The 25,091-nt window shown below is 39.6% G+C and overlaps 1 protein-coding gene across 1 annotated transcript in view; it reads left to right on the forward strand.

The window, feature by feature from the left end:
• Positions 1-5,454: 5,454 nt before the first annotated feature.
• SYK (spleen associated tyrosine kinase) overlaps positions 5,455-25,091 on the forward strand; it is a 30,401-nt gene continuing 10,764 nt past the window's right edge. Inside the window, exons 1-6 of the mRNA XM_057413811.1 lie at positions 5,455-5,900; positions 7,316-7,476; positions 16,056-16,194; positions 17,602-17,680; positions 18,670-18,707; positions 23,072-23,140. Of these exons, the coding sequence (XP_057269794.1) occupies positions 5,487-5,900; positions 7,316-7,476; positions 16,056-16,194; positions 17,602-17,680; positions 18,670-18,707; positions 23,072-23,140 (900 nt within the window). The 5' untranslated portion in view covers positions 5,455-5,486. The remainder of the gene's footprint in view (positions 5,901-7,315; positions 7,477-16,055; positions 16,195-17,601; positions 17,681-18,669; positions 18,708-23,071; positions 23,141-25,091) is intronic.

A 25,091-nucleotide genomic window follows, 5' to 3' on the forward strand; every position in this document is an offset into this window, starting at 1 on the left:
CGTCTTCTCAGTGAGGGTGACAGAACACTTGAACAGGCTGCCCAGGGAGGTTGTGGAGTCTCCTTCCCTGGAGACATTCAAAACCCACCTGGACACATTCCTGTGTAACATTATCTAGGTGTTCCTGCTCCGGCAGGGGGATTGGACTAGATGATCTTTTGAGGTCCCTTCCAATCTCTAGCATACCGTGATACTGTGATACTGCGAGTCAGGAGATAGCACTTACACTGTTTTCATTACAATGAGATGTGAATAACTAATTTAGGGCATAGGCAGCATGACTAGATGTACGAAGTGTTATTTTTTCTCTCACATTTTGTCCCAGCTGGTAGACACATAGAACATGTTAATAGACTTCTAAGAGCTGGAGTGTCTGTACATTTGTTTGATTTTAGGAGGGCAGTTTGTAGGTATGATAAGCAGAGTCAAAGAAACCAGTCTTGCACATGAACAGCCCTTTTTGCTGGTCTTTCATTCAACATGTTGGTCAAAGCTTCTATCAGGAAAACTTCAATCTCCTTATAGAGGGGTCTGTTGTGCCAAAAGTGAACTATTGGCCACAATTTTAATCTCAGAAGTCTTTATGATACCCTTAGCATCCAGTGAGTGTTTCACCTTCTCTGTTTTCTGTGTCTGATATGATCATTCAGTTAAACTTGATATGCCTATACATGTTCCCCCTTTGAATAGTGGTTTGGAACATCTAGAAAGATTACAGAAATTTTACTTAGAGGCTGTTGACACTGTTGCTGTGCATACATATAATTTCTGGCTTGTGTGTATTCTGTGACTTCTTAATGAACAGGTATGAGGGGTTTTTCAGCATTTATATTAATACTCATAAATGTGCTGAATTATCAGCAGTGGAAAAACTTGGCATTGCTGATTATACAAAAAGACCACCAAAGAGAACTTGTGTCTGTGCAGCTCAACTTGAAAATAGTAAATACTGAGACTAAACAATATGCTGAGGAGTAGCCTGATCTGAAACACATCAAAGTCAAAGTGAATTTTAACTTCAGTAGCGAGTACATCAGAAACTTTTGCAGCTAGGGAATGCAAATTTCCCCTCCCACCCCACTCAACTTTTACTATATTATTTTTAAATTTCATTGCAGAGCTCTTTATCCTTTATAGACATGAAGGTCCTAACATTTCTGTAAGTCCGAAACTAAAGGCATGGAGAAAAGAAACTTCCACGAAATACTTCTCTGAGAATAAATTTCCACAGATAGAGTGCTGTGGCAAATTCTGTTTGAATTTTGTTCACTGCAACATTACTGAGCTTTTTTGAACAGATACTGTAGTCTAATGCAATTTTTGGCATGAGAAGTATAGGGAGCCCTTGAGGGCTGGCACATACCCCAGCTGGTTCCCAGCCCTGGTTCGGCCACCCCCCAAGGCAACCTACTTTGCTCACAGACGAGGTGGTGGCCTCTTGTTGGTTGCAGCGGCCTCAGGGCTGCTGCCCCTCCTCCTCGGGACTTGCTGTTGCCTCCCAGTGGAGTGCTCCCTGCCCCCGCTGGGAGTGGAGGGTCCGGGCACGGCCCCCTCTGGCTGCTGCTGGGGCTCTTCTTGCTGCAGTGGTGATGGCACTGGAAGCAGACGGGTGGCTGGGAAGCTCATCCCTGGTGGATCTTGCTGGGCTGCTGGAGGTCCCTGGGCCAGGGCAAGGAGACCTTCCTGCTGGCCTAGCAGATGGCGGGCCTCCCTGCCACACCACTGCACAGCAACCTGGATAAGCTGTTGCACAAATGTCACTGTGCGGGTGTGGAGATAGACCCCAAGCATTTGGACCAGCACCTCTTCATTCATGCCATAGTTTGTCAGGAGGACCCTGATGGTGTTCTCCACTATGGCTGCCTCCAGCCACCGGTTTCGAAAGATCTGCTGCAGCCTATGTTCAGCCCAGGACAGCACGGTCTCAAGGAGGGTCGGGTGGTCCTGAAAAAGGTTTATCCCTCCCTCAGTCTGGAGGTGGCCCACAGGATCCCTGGGCACCTCTTCTGCAGCCTGTGGATGGGATGCTCCAGGGTGATGGAAGTCACGGGAGGCTGGGCGACTGGGCATTTCTGCCTGGTGAATGATGACTGATGGTGTCAGAGGTGATGTGATGATATGCTCCCTGTAGTCATCGTCTGCCTCCACTGTGTGCAAGATGGACTGGATCCTCCTCCTGCAGAGGGGGCACTCGGGCTTGATCTCAGCCCATCGCAGGATGCACTGGTAACAAAACTGGTGGAGGCATGGCATCACATAGCTTATGTCTTCCCAGCTGCCCAGGCAGATAGCACAGCGGTCTTCAGGCACCATGGCCATGCTCTCTACAGGCTGCAGTGGGTTGGAGGGAGTTGGTGATGTTGAGCTGCTCCCTGTCTCCGGTGCTGCAGCAGCGGGTGTTGTGCTAGGAAGAGAAGAGAGGCCACGGTCATTTGTTGGCTGGGAAGGAGGGAAGAAATGCCCAGGTCCTTCAAGAAGAAAACCATCCCACCTCCCCAGGGTGAGGTGTCCCTGCACAGCTCACCTCTGCTGCTGTAAGCTCAACTCTGGGGTATTCTGGCAGGGCTGGGAAAATCCTTCAGTAGCTCTGGAGCTGAGCCCTGAGAGCTGCAAAGAATGACTCTTCAAGCACAACACCAGCACAAAGGCCTTGCTTAACAGTCCAGACCTTGCAAACACCACAGCTGTGCCTGCCGCAGAGCTGCCAGTCCAAAGCACCATGTGCCAGAAGGCCCTGTGTTAAAACATCAGTTCCTTAGTTGCAGCTTTGCATTATGGACTTTCCCTTCTTACATGGTCTTCCATAAAGTCCTCTCCGCATGTGCTCATGTAACTCATTTAAAGGCTTTGGCCAGCTCCAAGTAGAGAGGTCTATTAACCCTGTTCATAAACATCCTGATTTTTTTAATGCTGATTCCACAGACTGCTGGATGGCTTCCCTAAAATTTTACCTTTAGTTCAGTTGTGAAGGGCACATTGTTTTTACTGCTGTATCCTGCACAGCAATAGAAACAGGAACTGAACTTCTGATCCTTTCGTCTGCTTCTATCCAAGCTTAATGCAAGGTGGGAAAAGAGAGCTGCAGTAACCTAAATAAAACACAGAAAACAGTATTTTGTCAGTTAATGTTCAGAGGTTTCATATTCAGTATATATACGTTTTTCTTAGTATATACACACTGGGAAAGAAATACAGGATATGCAGTGATGTTGTAAACACAAACAATGGGGTTTATTCTTTCATGTATTGTTGCCTTGTTAGTCTAAAGTCTGCATAATACACTACAGATAAGAGAGGCTGTCACTTATTTTGTATACTTAAGAGCATTTCAATATCAAGTTGTCACAATTGAACTTCAAAGACAAGGAAAATAAAAATTTTGTTAATACAATTGAGAGATACTCCCTAAGGAAAAGTTTAACACAGACAAATAATACAAACATAAGCACTTCATACATTTTTCATATGAATATAACTTTTCAGATTAAGTAATTTTACAGATGCAAAGGCAATAATAGGATTTTTGTTCTCTTTCTAGACTGAAGGAAGGTGTTGAACTGTCCCTAAATGGAGATCCTTCCTTCTTAGGCTACATAAACTGTAGATGTAACAATCTGTGGCCAGCCTTGATTAAACAGTGTTGTTGCTTAACCCCAGACAGTAACTCAGAACCATGCAGCCATTCACTCCCCCCTGCTTTCCTTCCCCCCCACCTCCGGGCAGGGTGGAGAGCAGAATCACAAGAATGTAAACCCCATGGGTTGAGATAAGAGCAGTTCAAAATATCAAGTATAATACAAAACTATTACTTCTAATAATAGTAACATTAGGGGAAATAACAAGGGGAGAGAATATAAAGCTAAAAAGGAAAAAAAAAACAACAATAAACACAAGTGATGCACAATACAATTGCTCACCATCTGCCAACTGATACCAGCCTGAACCGAGAAGTGATGTGGGCCTTCCAGATGACTCCTCCCCCCCCCCCCAGTTTATATACTGGGCATGACGTGCTGTGTTATAGAGCACCCCTTTGGCTACTTTGGATCAGGTGTCCTGTGTCTGCTTCCTCACGGCTTCTTGTGCCCCTCCTCACTGGCAGAGCATTGGATACTGAAAAGTCCTTGATCAGAGTAAACATTACTTAGCAACAACTAAAACATCAGTGTGTTATCAGCTTTGTTCTCAGGCTAAAACCAAAACACAGCACTGCACCAGCTACTAGAAGAAGAAAAAGAACTATTAGATTACATTGCATTACATTACATTGCAAAGAGAAAAATAACAGCTGAACCCAGGACAAACAGTGATTGGACTGAGGAACCATTTGGAAGAGAAAGTATATGAGAAAGTATAAGAAAAACTTGTACTGTTCCAAGAAACAATAACTCGACCAGTGAACTCACCTAAGTAATTGTAGTTGTGGACCACTTCATCTGACCTAAAGATATGCTTGCAAATACTCTTGCTGGGGTATTCTTCCCAGTATCCATTAGTCATTTAAAAGTCTCTAAAACAAGAATTAACCAAATTCAACTTTTGTATTCTGATGTCTTCAGTAACTTGAAAGAGAAAAAAGTAATTCCAGCACAATGCTTAGCTGTCCAGGCAGTGTAAACCACCAGTGAGGCTTAAAGAAAATAAATTTCTCTGTTGACAGTGTAGGTTAGAGACTGGGATAACTCAGGGAAGACAGGACACAAAAACATTGCTCCTGTAGCTAGAGTTCTGTAGAGTCCTTGTGCATATTTTTAAGAAATATATATTGAACTATAATAGTGTTACACTGTGTGTGTATATGATCTATATATAAAAACATGCTTTTTATTTTTTAAAAATAAAAGATGTTTATGCTATATTCATTATTATTCTTCAGAGATCGTGAACTTGATTGACTCCTGTGTTTTTATTGGTAGTCTGCCTTCCTATTATGTAAGGTGACAAGACACTATAATTTTTTCATCATTAGTATTGGTAAATCTCTGTGGAGAAGAATGTTAACTATTTTAATATAAGACTTTTGTCCATACTCAGCCCACATACTGGCATAAGCTACTCATAAGCAAAATTAGAATGGCACAAAACCAGAAAGAAAAACTTCTCACTGAATCTGTCTTACCTAGTTATTTCCTTGTATTGGAAAACACCTCAAGGCCAGGACCAAAGGATAGATGAAGGTGTTCAGGAAAGTGAAAATGTCAGGACCTCTGTATGGCTAGGCAAAGAAGAAAAGTGGCAAAGAGTCAAAGGTAACTTGTTCAGTTATAGGAAACTTTTCTATTGCTTTATAACAAGGAAAAACTTCAATTGCGATTTAGAAAGAGCACTTCTAAGGTAAAACCAAAAATCTTTTAAAAAATGTGCTTCTGACATACCACATATGAATTGCCATGTTACTAGATTATTCTCTTATTTCCAGCTTATACTCATGTCTCCGTCTGTTTTTCAGATATAGAATACTTTCGCTTCTTGGAAAAGAAAAAAACATGGCTTCCAGCACAGTGAACCCTGCTAACCATTTGCCATACTTCTTTGGCAATATTACACGTGAAGAAGCAGAAGAGTATCTGATGCAAGGAGGAGCGAGTGATGGACTGTACTTGCTCCGCCAAAGCCGGAATTACCTGGGTGGCTTTGCTTTATCCTTGGCCCATGGAAGGAAGGTTCATCATTATACCATCGAGAGGGAGCTGAGTGGCTCATATGCAATTGCAGGAGGCAAGTTGCATGCCAGTCCTGCTGAACTCATTAACTATCACTCAGAAGCAGCAGATGGCCTTATCTGTCTGTTGAGAAAACCTTTCAACCGACCACCAGGCGTTGAACCCAAAACAGGACCCTTTGAAGATTTAAAAGAGAACCTCATCAGGGAGTATGTCAAACAAACTTGGAATTTGCAGGTAAGTCCAGGATGATTTTGCCATACAGTGGTCTTTGAGTTAGGAGAAAAAAAGAGATTGCAGTGTTTGTTTCCAGCTATTACTGTTGCATACTGTGGCATTTTTTCACAGTGGAACCATAGCTGTTGAGTTTTGAGCAGTGGGGGTGGTTTTGGTTTTGTTTTGTTTCTTTTTTCCCAGTGCATGCAGTATGCTGGCCATAATAGTTTTCCTTAAATTTTACAAAACTTAGGAGCTTTATGATGTCTTTGGCTGGTATAGCCTTATTTACCATCTATCTATCTAGCACTAATCTGTGTCATCAGATTTCCACATGCACCAAAATAGATGTAATGAACAAGATATAGAAATGGTTTGTTTATTGCTTTTGTTTCTGAATTTTTGTTCATTGATGTGCAGGCAGGCATGGTGACATGGTGGCTTGTTTTGCATCCTCCCCTCTTAGCTGGCCTCCTGCCTATTTAAATTTGTCCAAAACAGAACTTGGTTTCTTAACTGCAGAACACCGCTTATACATCTTTGGTACTGCCTGTGTCAAGCAGGTATGTTCCATGCTGAGGAAGACAGGTTGGATTTTTTCCTTAGAATGACTGTGAAGAAGCCAGTCCTAACGTGGAAACACTAGTGTAGGAGACTGAAGTGGGAATTTTGTTTCACCTTGGGATGCCATGAATTACCATTATGAACTAATGGAGTTACACTAGGTTTTTCATCTCTTTTGTTACTAGCAAGTAACCTTGTGTGTTTTGTTCTCTAAAGTATATCAAGCAATTCACAAACTGGAAAAGCCTGAAACTTACTGCAAGTGTTGAGGCTTACAGTTCTTTCTGATGAGTCTGAGCCCAGTCTAGAAGGAAGTTGATGAACTCAAGCTAAAAACTGATGAAACTAGGGGGTTTTGCCCTCAAATTCTGGGCCAAATTTACAAGTGGTAGGTTGTAGGTTTATAGGTATATAGGTTATATCAAAATATTAACATAGTTCACTCTAAAATTGGGACTGTCCTGCCTGCTTTTGGGGAACTTGTACTGATGTCCTCAACATTAACACATTTCAGCAGTTCAAAGCATGTTCAGTTTATTTCAGGAAACTGTCATAGGATATTGAGACTATGTATAGTTAGCTATGTCTCAGTGTAAAAATACGGTGTAATTTTCAGTTATATGCTGATATATTAAAAGATTAATTTACTACTTACTTTTCTTTTTATTTATCAGAGGTAAAGGAAGAATTCCAGCTCTGTGATGTTTAGATTATTCTACATTAGTTTCTGGTTTAATATTTTCATAGCAACCAGATCTTTTCTTTATATATGTGTAGATTATAGATGTCCCAAAAGCAATCCTTTACTGGGAGCCTACCTGTCATGTTTTCAGTGCAGGAGACAGTTTGACTGTGTTTTTACCACTCTCTAGGGGCATGCTCTTGAACAAGCTATCATTAGTCAAAAGCCTCAGCTGGAGAAGTTGATTGCCACTACAGCCCATGAAAAGATGCCATGGTTCCATGGGAGGATCTCACGGGAAGAGTCAGAACACCGTATCCTCATTGGGCCAAGGAACAATGGAAAATTTCTGTGAGTGTTTTTTTTCTGGTATTTTTGTGTACCACCACTGTTACTACACAGAACCCTTGAGTGAATCAAATGAGAGAGAGTATGCCCTAAAAGGTGAAAAGGCTTATTCACAGTGAGAGAGCCCAGTCGAGCATGATATACATGACATAATCATCCCTGTATTAAGCAAGTGCTTCCAAGATTAGGTTTCTACTTAGCTAAAGATGGGAAACCATAGCAAAAGCATGGATCATTGGTTTTGATCAAGTACTAGGTTTAATTCTAAAGGGAGCCTCAGAGAAACTCAATAAAGAAAAATCCATTGAACTCTGTTTTATAACTGATAAACAGTACTGACTGTGGTAGGCTAACCTACCTACCTGGTAGGCTGTCACACTCCCTCTCCTCAACGTAACATGGGAGAAAACAGGATGGAAATGCATCATGGGTCAAAATGGAGACAGGAAGATCATATACCACTAACTCTCATAGGCAAAACAAGATTCCTTTTGGGGAAATACAGTTATTCTGTTATCAGTTAAAATTGAGCTGGACAGTAAGAAACAAAGACAAAAACATAAATAAAACACCTTCCCCTCACACACCCACACCCTCAGTTCTCACAGGCTCAACTTCAGCCTTCACACCTGAATCCTTTCCCCACCAAGCAGCACAGGGGAGGATGGGTGTAGGGTATAGGCTGCAGTGAGCCTGTAGCAGCATCTTTCTGCTGCTCCTTCATCCTCACACTGCTGCAACATGGGCTCTCCACAGGAAATATCCTTCAGGAAACATCCACCTGCCTGGAGGGCAATGATGTGGACACCTGCTCCACCATGCCCCTCCTGCAAGCTGCAGAAGACTCCGCTCTGGTGCCTGGAGCATCTCTTCCTGACTCCTTCTCTGTCCTTGGTGTTTGTGCTGCCATTTCTGGTTTGTGTTTGGCTTTTTCTCTCCACCACCACCCACCAAGTGTACATCTGTTCTTAATGATGTTTTCACAGAGGCAGACACCATATACATGGCTTGGTGGTGCCATGATCTTGGTAGTGCCCTCCGCAAGTGTCCATTGAGGCCAGCTGGAACCAGGGCAGCCCCTGGCCTTGTCAGAGAGGCCCTACAGCATGGCTGCCACAGTCTGGCCACTTGCACCCTGTACACTGACTCACCAAAGTTGTAAAAATACAAACTGCCTGTTGGGATCTATAACTGTCAGTTTCCCAGGGACAGTGGTGGTGCTTGGTTTTGTACTTACGCGATAAACGGAATTGCTTTTACCTTGGTAATGCCATTTTCTGTCTGCCACTGTCTGCATTTACTCGACCTTGTGATGTTTTGTTTTCTGAGTGCAAATGCGTCATTTAGGGTAGTGACTAACATCCGTCACCTCATGAAGATTAGAGCCAGGCAAAATCTTCTAGCAAAAAAAGATTTTCTTTGGAAAACCCTCATTTGAAAACGTGTTTTCACTGAGCATTTTTTTTTCCCTCTGTCCCCCAGTGGAAGTATTTATATGATAGAAAATGAAGCTTAAGGGTCATGAACAGGGAAGGATCACTTAGAGCTGTGCAATTCCTGAGAGAAACTTCTTCACCCACTTACGTGGTCGTCTTCAGCACTTGACTATCTTTGACTTTTTTAAAGCTAGTCCAAAGTAAAACCCCAAGAGTGAGTGCAGGATGGGTATGCTTCTACAGTACCCACTCTTTCACTTCACTGATTTGCCGTAATTATGTCATCCAGGTGGTCATTTACCAGTTGCTTTTGTTGCCATTTGTAACAAAAAAATTGTTATAAATTTGTTAGAATTTTTGTTACAAAATTTGGTGGATCTGAAGATTCCCCTTATCACAGATTAATATTTTCTGAATTATTCTTCCTGTAGCACAGAAGTTTCATTGGTTTGATGAATGTAGTCACTGTCACAGAATACAAGCACAGCATTACCATACTATCACTCCTTTTCATTGCCCAGTGATTTTCATAGTGTCTTTTTCTACATTTTAGACACAGGAGCAGGTATCTGAAACAAAGCAGCAACCCTTTCTTTTGATGGCTTGTTTTTTTTCTATTAAAAAAATCCTACTTTCTGAATTAACATCTTACCAAATCAGTGCTATTTAATCAGTGACCTGAGTCATGTATTAAAACTTGCAGATTTTCCAGTTTCTTTCTTGCACACTTTGGTTTCTGTGTGGTCAAAATGCTTCTCTTTGGGGATATATATATATATGTATGATTTACTATTTTTATTCAGAGAAATGGTTCTCTTAGCTATCATTTCTTAGCTAGATGTGTGCTTTGGAGTGAAGGAGTGTAATATTTTTAGCAGACTTGACATTTTCAGTCTCTTTTGTAGACTCTGGTCTCTTTTTAATCTTCTATAGTTATTTCTACAGCTTTAAATGGAAATACTCCCAAGCATTTTCCTGTTCCCCCTAGGGATGTTCTGGTGCTGTTTGCAGTGACGTGCTCAGTGAGCTTCAGAGGGGGCAGTCAGACCTCTGTGGGACTGCGTATGTCAGCGGGTGCCTATCTATAATAGTTCTCTAGAAATCAGGCAGCTGCTTTCTCATGAGGTAGATAAACCCCACAGAGGGGAAAATGCAAAATTCAACTATGTACCAATAGAGCTTAGATGGTATGAAGATATAACTGACAGTATGTTGAGCTTGAGTCCCTCTTACTTAGTATGACACTATTTACTTCTGTACAGTGCTTTATGATGCATTAGTTCTTCTTGCACAGACTGCCTGTCAGGTTTAGAACTTAGTAACCACTTAGCTGCCCTTTACTCTTACTCTCCTGGGGAAGAAACAGGGTTAGCTCTTCATCTGCCCCATAATTCAGCAGCCAGAGCAGCAAGAGAAATAATGTGATGATCGTTTGTATCAGAGACTGGTGATCTCTGCTCAGTAGACCTAGATCTCTGCTCCTCTAGATCTCAGCTTGGTAGACCTAGAGGCTCATCAGAAATAAGAAAAGAACTGTCTAATTTGGACAGGTTTTCTGTTTTCTGCATATGTGATTTGCCTAACATGGGCTTGCTCAGTACATTTTGAGAAATAAACCACTCATTAGTTAGCTAACTGAAACAGCAGCAGCAAAATTTCTGAGTGCTAGAGAGGTGCGTTTTGTATTTCAGGCCCAGGCATTGCATACTTTTTCACTACCTATCAGCAGAGCATGTCGGTATTTTCTGTCCATCTGTAGGCTGAAGGCTGTGAATTTGTGCTTGTGAATGTAGCTGGTCAGGGACTGTTTCTCTCAAGTTGGTCGATACATTCAAGCCTGGTAGCTGAGTGAAAGGTAAAACTTAGAAACATTCAGTGTCTAAGAGAAGTTCAGGTGTTAAGATATGACTTGGAGCCTGGGAAAATAGGAGGAAGGTAGGTTTTCAATGAGATGTACTATGAGGCTATTCAACATAAACAGGTGCTGGTATTTGACAAAAGATAATCTTGTTTATTAAAATAATACATTTTAAAAGGCTAGAATATTTCTGTATAGTCTTTCACAAGGGTCTCTAAAACTTCAGTACACCAGAAATCTGCTAACAGTCTGACATGCGTACCTTGAAACAAAATCCAGTACTGCAGTCTCTGTGGGAACACATCTATCACTCAGATTTCTAAAGTGATGCTTTGCAGCACAACAAGATTATCAAATCTAGGGTTTTTTTTTTTAAAATACCATAAATATGGAAAGAATTTAAAAGCTTCCTGAATATGAATAGCATTGTGAATCTAACACAGTGACTCATCCAAGCATCTCATGGCATCTCATGACATCAAGTCTAAACTGTCCCTTATTTGTCACAACAGTTAACACTAGTAAAACAATTTAGAAATAAAAAGTTTTGAAGTGCAGTTTTCCATAAGTCTTCTTGTCTTTTGTCTGACCAAAAATCTGTGGGTTTGATACATGTAGCAGCCTATGTGTACATTAATCTTACTGTCTTCCACTAGGAATTTACCACTGGTGGAGTGCATTCTGAGCTAGGTGATTTATCTGATGTTTAAAGTATTCTTTAAATAAATCTATCAGTATTGTTTGCATCCATAAATGGAATTGGACATCGTTAATATCAGACAAAGAGAAAACAGTCCTATTAGACATGAGCTTAATTTAGAGATGTTAATGATGAAGCTCCTCTTCAAACTACCAAGCACTTGCTAGGCTTAGATGACCTAAAAAATTTTCCAAGATACATGAAAAAATACAGACATTGAACCATGCTTCTGGAGATTCCCCTCCACAGCAGCCTGGATGATGCCCACAGCTATTTGGGAGAGGTGTTTGCTGATCTTCAGTGAAGTGCACTGTTAAGTGCCACTTGCAGACCATTACAGCAGGGCTGTGGCTTCTGAAGGCTATCTATACACTGCTTTAGCAGCAGAGTGGGTTGGGGGTGTGAAAAAAACACTGAGATATCTGACTGAGATAGCTGTATCAAGAAAATCCCATGTTACAGGTGCAGTTATACAGCAGAGCTACTTGTTAAGGAGCAAATTTTAGTGGAGCATAGTGTATTTTGCTGGCAGGGTAATGCCAGCATTGCTGGCAATGCCAACAGAATAGTCTGCAATGATGCAGTCATTCTCGCAAAGGTGTTTCTTCACTGTGCAGCTTACTAGCGTGACCACGAATTGAAGTTTTAGGTTGTATTGTAGATAGCAGTAGTGTGTGCCTGAGCTAGCTCCTAAATTCTACAGTATGCTGACATTTCTGAAACAGCTTTTAATGTGTTACTAAACAGAGAAATTATAACCCCAAGAGAACACAAATGTAGATGAAGACTGCACTCAATCCATTTTTTCCTTTGTATGATCCTTTTACAGATAGCATCAAGGTCATTCCTTATTGCACTCCAACTCAGAATATGTGCAGTCATATTTGAAGTGATAATGACTAGCCATATTGTTAATAATGTTACGAGAGAGAGATATACATACAGGCGGACAAGCAGGGAATGGCTGGAGTTTGATCAGCAGTGGGGAATGTTGATATCTCTGACATCAAGGAAGCTGTTATAACTGAGAAGGCAAAGCAAGGCTGAGAACAAACTTTTAACACACCTTTGGATTCAGGACTGATAATATTTCACACCATTCCTAAAGCAAGCATTTTACTAGTTTATTTCCTTCATTATTCTCCACTGTAGAATGCTGTGACTTCTTTCCTACACAGTCAATGAGGCATATTGTAATAGCAGTTTATTTTTTTTTCACCCTCAGGGAATTTTTTTCCTTTAGAAAAAAGAGATCATTTGGCTTTTCACTTGGAAGCAGAAAAAACAGACATTCGTTCTTTTCCCTCCAAGCAAAAATAGAGATTCTACCAAATGAGAAAACAGATAGCTATTTACACACTTTGTAATGATATACCAAATACTTCCTGGCTGCTATTTTGATTACATTCACAGAAACATAAAAAATACTCAAAAGTACACTGCATGAAAATTTAAATCAATAAACCTTTTTTACATTGCATTGCATAACAATTTGAGTTTCTCAGATCTTTCTAAAATTGCTCTTTTAAAATGTATGTCTTAGAAACTCTGGATACCTTGGTGCTTCTCTCATGTATCTATGTATTCAAATTTGATTTCAGTAACATTGTTGATTATCAGTGGTTTCATTGTTCATTATCACTGTTTCTGATTAATCTCAATGTGTGAAAAGATTGTTTATTTACAGGTGTTTCTTATCTGTATATTCTCACTCTGTAGATTTGTATTTCACTACAATTGCCATGAAATCGAGGACCAGGTGATATTTCACTAGTGGCTTCCTTCCTTGTTGAAATACTTTTTTGGTTTTTTATATACAGCTTTTTAAAATGAAGATTCTTTTGTTGTTGTTATCAGTACTGTCTGTAATTTCCAAGCACATTGAGGCAGATAGTGCGTTTGGAATTTCAGGGTTTTTTCGTTTCATAGGAGAATTTCATATATGAAGCAAGACCCCAAATCTAACATGATAGCCCGTGGTAGTACAGGCAGCATCCTCAAGAAGATGTGAAAACCTTGATTTCAATTTTAAGAGGTTTCACTTTATAACCTTTCAGTTTGAGCAGCCTTTTATTTGGTACCATTTTTTTGAATACCATTTTTCACAGTATCGGTACTGTAAGATATTGGGTATAGTGTACCCAAATGAAGTTTTGGAGGCTTAGTCTAACCTAGGCAGCCATTATCACAGTCTTCATAACCAAAATGAAATTGCAAATCATGGTCTGTGACTGTACTTGTCACCAAAGGTAGTAAAAGTTTTTGATCTATGATGATAAGTTCTGTGAGAGCACTTTTTTTGGACCAGTAAGGGATCTCATTGCCAAAACTGAGACTTAGACCCTTATTTGGTTGTTGCTTCAATGCTCTTGACACTTCTGCTCTTCAGACCTGTGTTGGAAGATACTAGTACCTCCTGTTGTGTTCTGTAGGGATCCAATTTGTCCTGGAGCTGACTGGCTACAGTTTAAAAAAACACCTGGGCTATAACCCCAAGAAAAAGAGGCTGTGTCTGGGAACTGGTCAGTCATAAGTGTTAGAATGGAGATTTTTTTGTGCATGCTGTGATAGGGGTGTCTGACAGAAGTTGCTGTGACTGTGAACTGCAGATGTCTTCAGAGTTAATGTAACTGTTGGAGTGGGGGAAGGGATTGCTCAGAAATGCTCTCTTAAACCTGAACTCTTCCTAAATCGTGCACTGAATACTGATAGGACTGTTTGGATCTATGCCATGGTCCCTAGAAATCAGGACTCTTCTCCCATTGATGAATGTGATTTCAAGAAATGTTTACAATGCTACTTGGAACAGTAAAAACTCTTGCAAATGAGAATCGGTTTTAGTAGAGCTAATTGTGTTGGAGCCACCATTTCCTCATGAGAAACACAAAGGACATTTTTTACTAGGAAACAATCCATTGCATTTTTATAATCTTACGTATGCTGAACAGAAATCTGAGTGCAACGAAATGCTGTTCATTTGTGTTATAGAAACAATGTCTTACATTCTGAAAATATTTTTCAGCCTTATTTGGTAAAAGAAAGTCACAGAAAGACAAAGTAAAAGCCGTTCTTCCTTTTAACAGAACCTGTTGCTCACCACTGGTCAGTCATCACAGGAAATCAGCACTCTGAGAAAATATCTGAATATCATGAGAAACCAGATTGTGGTGTTTCAAGTTGCTTTAGAGATACTAGGCAAGTTACTTTGGTTTCAGAAAAAAGACTGACCTTGGTTCTTTTTTTTTTTTAGCCAGTGTCCTGTTCACATCTTATGCAGCAAGAATCACTGCTTGGAAAAAAAACAGTTGCATAAGCAGTTCAGACAAAACACCTTTAGTTCAGCCTTGAGTGGGTCAGCTGAAGAGCAGAATTTACAGTCTTCTGAGATATGATAGCAAGGACTAGTGTTACTCACAGAAAAGTTTCACAACACTTTAGTGAGCATATCCTGCTATATTTCTTTTCGGGACTTTTAAAAAATTCAGGGGAGAATGAGTAGATTTCTAAGCACAATGGAACAAGTAATGTTTCAGTGTTGCTGAATCTGGGTTTTTCGTAAGACAAACCCATTATTCCAGAAAATTTTAATCTAGCTCTATTTCTGTTGCACTGACAGCAGCAAGTGAACATAGGCAACTTAAACTAAAAGAAAAAGCATACTTTCTAAACCCAGAAGTGCTATGGAACTAGTATAAAACTCGTATCTACTCTGGGAACAGGCACGAGAAGACACTGGTCCCAGTGTGAGCTAGCCTTGAGTACACATAAAACAACTCTGCCAGTCTTCAGAGGCATCTCAGGTGTTACTTACAGATCTCCTGTAAGAAAATCATCCTGCCTACCTATGAATTCTAGACAATGTCTTTACATTTTTTGATTTCTCACTGCTGAAGTTTAAACCAGATACATACTCCCAACACCATGGAAATTTCATGTGAATTTCATGTGAAACCTGCAAAGCACTAATGTCTTTACCAAAATTTCAAGAATTTATGATTACAGAAACGTATGCTTTTCTTTACATTCCCAGTCAAACAAGATGCTTCAGTGCACAAAGATTTTCCCTTTATTTGTTATTTCACATTATGTTTTTTTAGTATTTTATCTTCTGCCCTTCCTGTCATCTCTTTATTTCAAAATAAGAGATATGAGAGAGAAATCTTGCTTTAGCGAAGGCAGTAATCTGTTGTTTTTAATTCTAGGTCAACTTTAGAGGACACTGAAGTGTAGCTGTTTGCATATGCTGAATCCTGCTCTCAGATTTCCATGGGCTTTGCAGGCCTGCAGTGCATAAGCCTTCAAATGCTTCCTTGCTTGGAGAGTGCTTTGTGTGCTGCACAATGTTTTGTAGCTGCCTAGCAAAGAGCTCCACATCCTGAATTTTTTTGTTGTCATCTCTTGCCTTTTGTGGGCGAAAAAAAAAAAATAGGGAATTATGTCTAAAACCAAATGACACTAAGGAATTAATGAAAAGCTTAACAAAATGTGTTTAAAAGTTGCAGTGCTGATTTTATTTGGTTTTAATTCAAAAGCTTAAATGAAAGGGTGATTTTAAAAATAACCATCAGAATCTCTCTTATTTCTACAGTATCCGAGAAAGGGACGGCAATGGTTCCTATGCCCTGTGTCTGCTGAATGATGGAAAAGTACTGCATTACCGTATTGACAGAGATAAGACAGGGAAGCTCTCCATACCGGATGGGAAAAGATTTGACACCCTCTGGCAGGTCTGTTAAATTTGAATCACTTGGATATCTGTCATCATATTTCTGTGTAACTGAGTAAGGCAGCTTGTTTTATGACGCTGTGTGACAACAGTCTTAATCTAAACAGCAGCATCATTTGGCAGGTTATTTTTCATATATTTCAAACTTTATGTGGTTTCTACACAGGAAGAAAACATATGTTAGGATACACATAGCTTTACTCTGTAAGTGTAGAGAGTTTGATCTTTTTCACATGTGATATTGCAGCTTGGGCCAGTTCAAAATAGCTGTAATTATTATGCAGGCAGCTGAATATTATCTAGAGTGGAGGACCATTTGCATTTGCAAGTGATCAATAATAGCTATGCTAGGTATAGTCTTTTGCTAATGAGCTTATAACAGCAAGAAACAGAATTCTAGGGAGCACAAAGGAAATGGTTTAGGATGCTGTGCACATACTGCATTCTTTAGCTTTCTAATATTCTACCTTAAAGGCTGAAAAAACATCGTTTGCTGAAGGTTACCACCAAAATATGTCTGAACCCTGGTAAAGATTAAGCAATTAAGGAATTCATAGTTGACTATGCCATAAATGGTAATAAAGTGAGTATTGGAGAAATGACTGTGTAAATTGAAAATGCTAAGCGAATTTAAATCTCTGCAGAAATCTCTTACATCCTCTTTGCTGAAAATTCTATTAAAACAAGTAAAGTGAGCCACAAATCTAAAATATGAGTCTTTACTTGTATATATTCATTCTTAGCCTTTCCTGTAAAAGTCCTGCATATTACTTTCCTGGAGTCAGTGGAAATTTAAAAGCAGCTATGCTGTCTTACAAGTTTTTCAAATATGTCTGCAACTTTTTCACTCACAGACCCCCCCTCCTTTATACCCAAATGTACCAAAGACAAAATACCAGTAATAAAATGGCATGGTGAGTACAACCGAGGAGCAAAAATGGCCACAACTGTTGGTGCTATACATTTATTAATTGCTTACATCCCACTGCGACTTTGAGGGCCAAAGAAGGCATTGCTTATGAGGACAATTCCTGCACTATAGTTATACCTATTTTGGGGAAGAAAAAAAGAAAAAAAGACAAACTGACTTATAAAAAGAAGTGATTTGCTCAGAGGTACAAAGGTAGCAGAACCGGGTGTGGAATCCTGAGTCTTACAAATTCCTGGATCAGGTTCCAGATTCATCCATAAGGTTGCATCAGAAACAAATCCCTGCTGAAGAGAAGTAAAGATGAAGTAAGAACATGTGCAATAAAGATCTGCTGCATGCCCTGTTCACTTGCTGTAATATGTACCAATCGTACATATGCACACAGTTTTAAAGAGACAATTAATTATATCATCTTTACCTTTTCATATCTTTTTCTCTTCTTTTCTCTTTTTTTTTTTTTCCCTCTCATTCTGGTAGTTAGTTGAGCATTATTCATACAAACCAGATGGATTATTAAGGGTTCTTACCATTCCCTGTCCACTTGGCTCAGAAAATGGTGAGTTATTCCTATTATTTTAACATGTATAAGTAACCATGGTAATGATGATAAAGATGTGTGCCTTTTTTCCACTTGCCATGTAGGTGGGTACAGATTAAGGTAGATTAAATTTGGATTAAAAAAAATATATATAAATTTCCAACTTTTCAAATAAGTTGTGTCAGACCATGCAGAATAGAGGCAGATCCTGTAGATTAAGGGAGTCTCCCAAGTCCAGTTATGGCTGGCTCTCAGTTGACATCAGATCGAGAATGTGCTTTGCTTCTTGAAGTGGCTGTGTGTGTTACGTGGACCCCACACACTAACAAGGTGGTTATCCTGGCACTCCTCTAACTGTCCTTGTTCCAGGCTGAGACCAGCATATCAGCAGCAGTGCTATAGGCATTCAAGTTGGGTGTAGTTGCACCCAGTGTTGGAGAAAACAGGGCAGAACAAGGGATTGGCTGCACCTGATGTTGAAAATGGGGGTCAGAGAGGCATTCTTTGATAACCTGGGAGAAGGGGAAGGGATAGTGGTGTGGGGGGTGTGCCCTGAGGTTCAGTATATTCTTTGTCCTGTTTCTCCTTTAATGTCATATTAAATACTGATGAGACCTTGTCCTTCCTCTTGCCCTGACTGTCAGGGAAAAAAAAGATGATTCTGCTCAATCATTGACTAACTTGTGCTATTCCAGAAGTGGTGTTCTTTTTCTAAGGCCTTCTGTCATTCAAACTAGATGTCGGTGCCATGGTGGGAAGATATGCCCATACTTATTCTGCTTCATCAAATCACTTTAGGCACTACCCATACTTTTGGCTCTGTGGCAGCAAGTACCAGAGTCTGCTGCACATTGGAGACAAAAGGAAAGAGGGTTGGTAAGAAGAAAATGCACTGTAATGTAATGCAATTTAAAAAATAGAAAGTTGGTTCCCTATGTAAAAGTTTATGTTCTTATAGTACATTTCTCACCTTGCTCAGCATCCTTCCACATGTGATTATTTTACAGATAACGTTGGTTTTCCTTTTCCTGGACCCCCTTCTAAGGTAAGAGTAGGTGGTGATATAGCAACAGCATTCATTTGAGAAGACTTGCAGTCACATACTGCTCTAAGAAGCCTAATGCTTGTATATTGTTAATCAGTGAATTTGTTTTTAAGGTATATAAGTAGTAGGTTGAAAAGAATAGGCCTAATATATTCTAGCATGGTTATTGCTTTCATCAGAGTTTTGCATGAGCTGTTCGTCATTTAATTTTGTGAACTTTTTTATATATAATGTATGCAAAAATCAGTATTTATCATATGCGGAATGCCTCACTGATCATCATTCTATAGTGACTGTATCAACATTAGGAGGAGAGATAATGCCTTGTCCGTTTTGAGAATCAACTGGCTGAAGTAGAAATTGAGGTTCATTTTTTTTTAGATTAGGTGTGTGCACCTAACAGCAGACTTTGCAGAAGGGTTTAATTCTTTGTGTAATGAGGGAAGTTCTTTCATCAACTCCATGAAGAGTGAGCAAGCCCATCCGTGATTATAATTGCCTAAGTTCTTAGGGTCCATTGATTAGAGGAGCCACCTGAGGTGTAATACATAACACCATCTCGTTCAGCTGTAGCTGATCTCATCTGAAATCGGGAGTTTAATTTGGTTGTGTCACTACGCCCTGGAGAGCCTAATCATCTAAGTCATTATCTCAATGCAGTCCCACATCATAGAAAAAATATTTTTGTTTAAATAAGCAATTATATTTACTTCAGTACCTGTGTGTCCATGAACAAGAATTCTCCTACCACAACCTTCTGAAAATCAAGTGCCCCGTTAAATCATTGGAAATTACGCAACCAATATTGCCAAAATTATGCAACCAAAGTCTTACTGTAGTTATTTAACTTTTCAAAGAAGTAGTAACAACCCCCCCCCATGTATCTGACAAAGTTGATTGATATTTAGGACTGTGCAACAGAAGTAAATAAACCAACCTCTTCTCGCCAGCACACTGCAGTAATACCACCCCAGTTGTTGATGATGCTTTACAGGTGAAAACGTAGGTCATGCTGACAGGATGTGATTAATCTTGGCTAACATTAATGAATTTAAATCAAGAGCCAGTCATTCAGGAAATTACAAAGGCTTGCTTTTGAGGAATTTGAAGAGAGAGAGAGAGATGGTCGCACCCAGTGAGTTGCAGTCAACAGCTCGATGTCCAAGAGGAGATCAGTGACAAGTGGACCCTCCCCCTCTGGGGTCAGTAGTGGGACCAGGGATGTTCAACATCTTTGTCAGCAACATGGACAGTGGGACTGGGTATACCCTCAGCAAGTTTGCCGATGACACCAAGCTGTGTGGTGCAGTTGACACACTGGAGGGAAAGGATGCCATCCAGAGGTAGCTTAGCAGGCTTGAGATGTGGTGAGTGCCAACCTCATGAAGTCCAATAAGGCCAAGTGCAAGGTCCTGCACCTGGACTGGAGCAGTCCCAAGCACAACTACAGGCTGGGTGGAGAAGGGGTTGAGAGCAGCCCTGAGGAGATCTTAGTGGTCTTGGTTGACAAAAAAAACCTCCACATGGCCCAGCAGGGTGCGCTTGCAGCCCAGAAAGCCAACTGTGTCCAGGGTTGTATCAAAGGATACGGTTGGCCAGCAGGTCAAGGAAGGTGATTCTACGTCTCTCTGCTCTCATGGGACCCTGCATCCAGTTCTGGGGCAATAGCACAAAAGGGACGTGGACCTGCTTGAGTAAGTCCGGAGGAGGGCCATGAAAATGCTCTGAGGGCTGGAGCATCTCTCCCATGAAGACAGTCGGAGAGAGTTGGGCTTGTTCAGACTGAAGAAGAGAAGGCTCTGGGGAGACCTTATAGCAGCCTTCCAATACCTTAAGGGGTCCTACAAGAAATTTGGAGAGGGACTTTTAACAAGGACATGTTAAAATGTGATAGAGCAAGGGGGAATGGCCTTAAGGTGACAGAGGGAATTTAGATTACACATTAGAAAAAATTCTTCACTCTGAGGGTGGTGAGGCACTGGCACAGGTTGCCCAGGGAAGTTGTGGCTGCCCCATCACTGGCATTGTTCAAGGCCATGTTGGATGGGACTTTGAGGAACCTGGTCTGGTTGCAACTCCCCATGGCTGGGCATTGGAACTAGATCATCTCTAAGGTCTCTTCCAACCTACACCATTCTGTAATTCTATGAGATTTAATTCCACCCTTTAACTTCTCTAGCGATAGCTGACTTAAATATGCTTGGTCGCTTTCACATTTTGCATACAACCATTAATGATTTCAGGATTGATCAGTAGTAGTTACGTTTAGGAGTCATCATGATAGTTAGAAGAAAAAGAGATGAGTGAGTGTGTTAATTGCATATTTTGCAAATATTCTCCTAAAATAGTGTTTAAAGTTACAATATGTTTGACATTCTGAACTTCTTTAAACTGAAATCTGAACGTTGTGTTTTCTTTAGTTTTCTCAAACAAGCCTGTTAAGTTACTTTCCTGTAGTATAAATATAGAAACAGAAAGTGAAAAAAAATCTAAATTAATATTACTGCTTATGGAGCTCAAAGACTTCAGTTACTGTTGCCAGGTTGTCATACATTAATATCGTCCTCAGTAACTTACTGAAGACCATTTGTGTAGCTCTTTTTTTGTATGCAGGGGCTAAAATACAGTGATTTAGATTGCAAAAAATGCATCCTGAAAAGAACAAATACAATCACAAGATCTTACATAGAGGGTATGGAATCTATATTCACCATCAGAATTAATACTGCTTTTTAGAGTATTTCTGAAGTACTGCATGTTTTCTATTTTACAAAAGGAATTGCCAAAATATATGAATTGGGATTATGAGTATTTGAACTAGGCACAAAAGATTTGTGTTGAATTGGAGAACTGTCCTAGAAAAAAGAAGGTGAAGTTAAGTAGAAACTAGCTCAAGGCATTGTACTTCTAATAGCCAGCTGTAGAACACAGGATAATGGGGAGCAGGAACAGATTTTCAGGGGAGATGATGCCTGTAATGAATCAGAACAGGAACAAGGACCAGCAACCATCATGCTGGTAGAAGAAAGGGAAACATGAGGAGTTTCCAGCTTGTTCAATACTCATAAGGTCTCAGCTGGAATACTTTCACCAGTTTTTGGCACTGCACCGAGGAATGTTAGCCAACAGGAGATAATGCAAAGCCAGGCAACAGGAAAAATGATAACTTGTGAGAATAGAGTGGTTAGAAAAAAGGGAGCAAAATTGAGACAGAACATGATTAATAGCTGAAGAATGGAGGGGAATGGCCCGTTCTGAGGGGCAATCCAATGGTGGTGTTCCTATCTAGACCTATTTTTCAGTAATTATTTTATTTTTTTTTTTTTTTTTTTAATATCTTAATGCCTGAAATACACTGGTGAGATTCCAAAGACATAGTGGAGAGCATGCCCAAATATGAAGTTGCTTGGAAGCTAAGAGAGTATATGACCACTGGGGAAAGATCTGCTGGATGGTATCCAAAGCAGACTGTCCAATTAATTTAACCAGAAACTGCTGGTGTGGTTGGAGTAAATTTTACAACATCAAGAAAGCGATTTTATTAAGAAAGCTAGGAAAGGTACTGATCCTAACCACTAGAAAAGCTATCTTTTGAGAAAAATAAAAAGTAAAAAAAAGTCAAATTGGGTTTTTTGAAAGTTCAGAACATCCAACCATAAGTCATTTTAAAGGTTGTTTAAAGTAACCGAAAATGTGGCTCAGATAATTATTTCAACCTGAGCATCAGCCTAAATGCTTGGTCATCACAGTTTTAATTAGGCAGGTAGGTTCTCTGTTACCCTAGAAATGCTAATTAGTCCCATTTAATTAAACAAATGCATTATAGTAAGGTATATTTGTATTTCTTTTAAAAATATCTTCATACAGAACATAAGTGCACATTTAAAACCTAAAGCCTGTTCATTTTTGTTTGGAATTAATATCAGTTTGTGTGCTTTTTGCTTCAATAGCCACGTTGTTGTAAGACCAAGGTTTGCTTCAAATCTTGCTTAATTAAATCAGACTTGTAGCCACCAAAGTTATTGTCTGATTTACATTACTAAATGTGTGCTAAAGTTCAATAACTCAGGCAGAGAAACATACTGTGTAAAAGATCTGGGGAAAGGACAATGTGCATGAATTTAAAAACTGCGTTAAGGTATATGGATATATTCAAGATGGCTTGAAAGTAACGTAGTCGAAAGAAAATTTTGTACTAGTATTTCCTGTATTGCATTTGTCTGATGCATCATATGTGTACTTGCAGGCACACACAAGGGAAAGGTTGGGAGTGTTTTATTCTTGTATACTACATCTGCTTTGTAAAATACCTTTATTTATTTTCCTGACATATTTAATGTTCCTTTTGATATTGTGGTTTCTAGAGTTGGGCAGGAGGTGGAATTATCTCAAGACTCAAATCGTACACCTTTCCAAAGGCTGGCAGCAAAAAGGTGCCTCATATAGTCTCCTCAGGTTTTTGAATGAGTTAAAAGGACTTATATTTGACTAATTTCACTCTTTTTTTTTACTCCCCTCATTTGGCTTGCTATTATAGATGTGTGTCTTGGCTAATAACAATCTGATTGTGAAGATTTTTTTAACTTTCTGCTTTTTTCCTAATCATCTGCATAAGTATGACCTTGATTTTGTAACTAAAGCAATAGTTTTAAAGAAGTTTTTAAAACTGTGGGACTATTTTTAAGTAATTTCTCACATCCCAAAATTTTAGCGCAGATCACAAAATGTCTGCAAATAAAATGTGATAAAATGCTTTTCAAAAAAACAGTCACTTACAGCAGAACAAAGTGATATTTCTACTCCGAAATATCATTCCTAATCAGAAGATTGGCTTGCTTACGTAATGATACTGAGCACATTTAGGGAATAATTTGTTAATAACAGCCACAAAGTATATTCTTACAGAACCAGTGTGCACAAATCTTGTTATGCATTCATGCTAATTACGTTTGCACAAGTGTAAGATGTCACAAGACCAGGTAGAATGGGAAAGGTGATATCAGGGAGTCAAGGGAAATCTAGCTGTGTGCTAATGAAAATGCTGTTGCAGAAGATTGTGTTTTCCAGCAATTGATGTAGTTGTGAAGCATGCAGTTACGAGCTTTCTTTGCATGCTGGGAATACCATGTGTGTCCCTGTTCCACCCGTGAGTCTTTTCTTGTTTATTTATTTATTACCAGTTGCTCTTTAACAAAAACGAGCAGGCATATAAAGACATATACCACCCATTAACCCCAACATGCAGAGTTTACTTTAGACCTGGCTAATTAGGCAGTTCTCTTACATAAAAACTTTCAGACACTAAAATGGAAAATTTATGCTTGGAATAGTCTTGGAAATTACATTAAAAAAAAATCCAAACCACAAACTGTTTATTTGCATGTAATTTTAGTACTCAGATCAAAAATTTTCAAGCTGTTTTACTGTAATGTAAAATTGACAATTTAAATGACCTTGTGCCACCTAGTGGTGATTTATGTTTTCATAGCAAACTCTCATGGAAGATTTGGCTAAAGTTTTTATCATGCAGTATTTTGCCATTCAGGTTGATTTAGCAAAATAAGAGACTACGTTTGTGTGTTTGCAAATCAGGATTATTAACCTGAAAAGAGCTTGCAGTTGCTGTATTGATCGACTTTGTAAGTATGTTCTTTACTATAAAATTATAATCTTTACTGTAAAGATTGGGTTTATAGTAGTTAAAGCCATTTCATTCATATTTTTAAACAAACACAGGAGGGTCTTGTTCCCATTCCATCAACCAGATTCTATCAAATCTGCTCAGGGGTTATCCTGGTAAGGCCTTATCCATGCATAGAAAGTGGTATTCCTTTTGCTAGAAAGATACCTTTTGAGTCAGTGCAAAGTCTCTGCCTTCTGCTCTCCTGTCATTGTTGGTGTGGCTGTATTTCTATAAAAGTGCCACACTAGTATAGCTAGTCCCTCATAAGGGGAAGAATGGCAAATTTAGATGAGCTTAACTGAATAAGATTAGCTTACCTGAGTAGTTTAACCAATGAAAATCAAACCTTAGCAGAAGGCAAAAAAAAAAAAAAAAAAAAAAATTGATGTGCAAACAGGACTGGATCACAACAGCTTTCTAGTATGAGAGCATAAACTGACAGCCTGCCCCAGAGTTTAGAAGTGTCCATACCACAAGGTGTCACATACTATGCCATTTGAAATCTTGAGCTTACTGTTTTCAAAGGCCTTTCCCAAAGTGCTTGTATCTCATTTCTTGTTAGCTTGGGTTACGGTGAGGAAAGGTGGTACGCAATCTTTCTACTCATCTAAAACTGAGGAAAATCTGCTGAAATTGTAGCCTTCTGTTGGATGAATTTATATTCCTAGTTATACAACAATAACTACACAAGCTCCATCCAG

The sequence above is a fragment of the Pezoporus wallicus genome, unplaced genomic scaffold (genome assembly GCF_028554395.1).
Source record: "Pezoporus wallicus isolate ANWC-B61680 ecotype Strahan unplaced genomic scaffold, APGP_CSIRO_Pwel_v1 contig_10094, whole genome shotgun sequence".
Lineage (NCBI taxonomy): Eukaryota > Metazoa > Chordata > Aves > Psittaciformes > Psittacidae > Pezoporus > Pezoporus wallicus.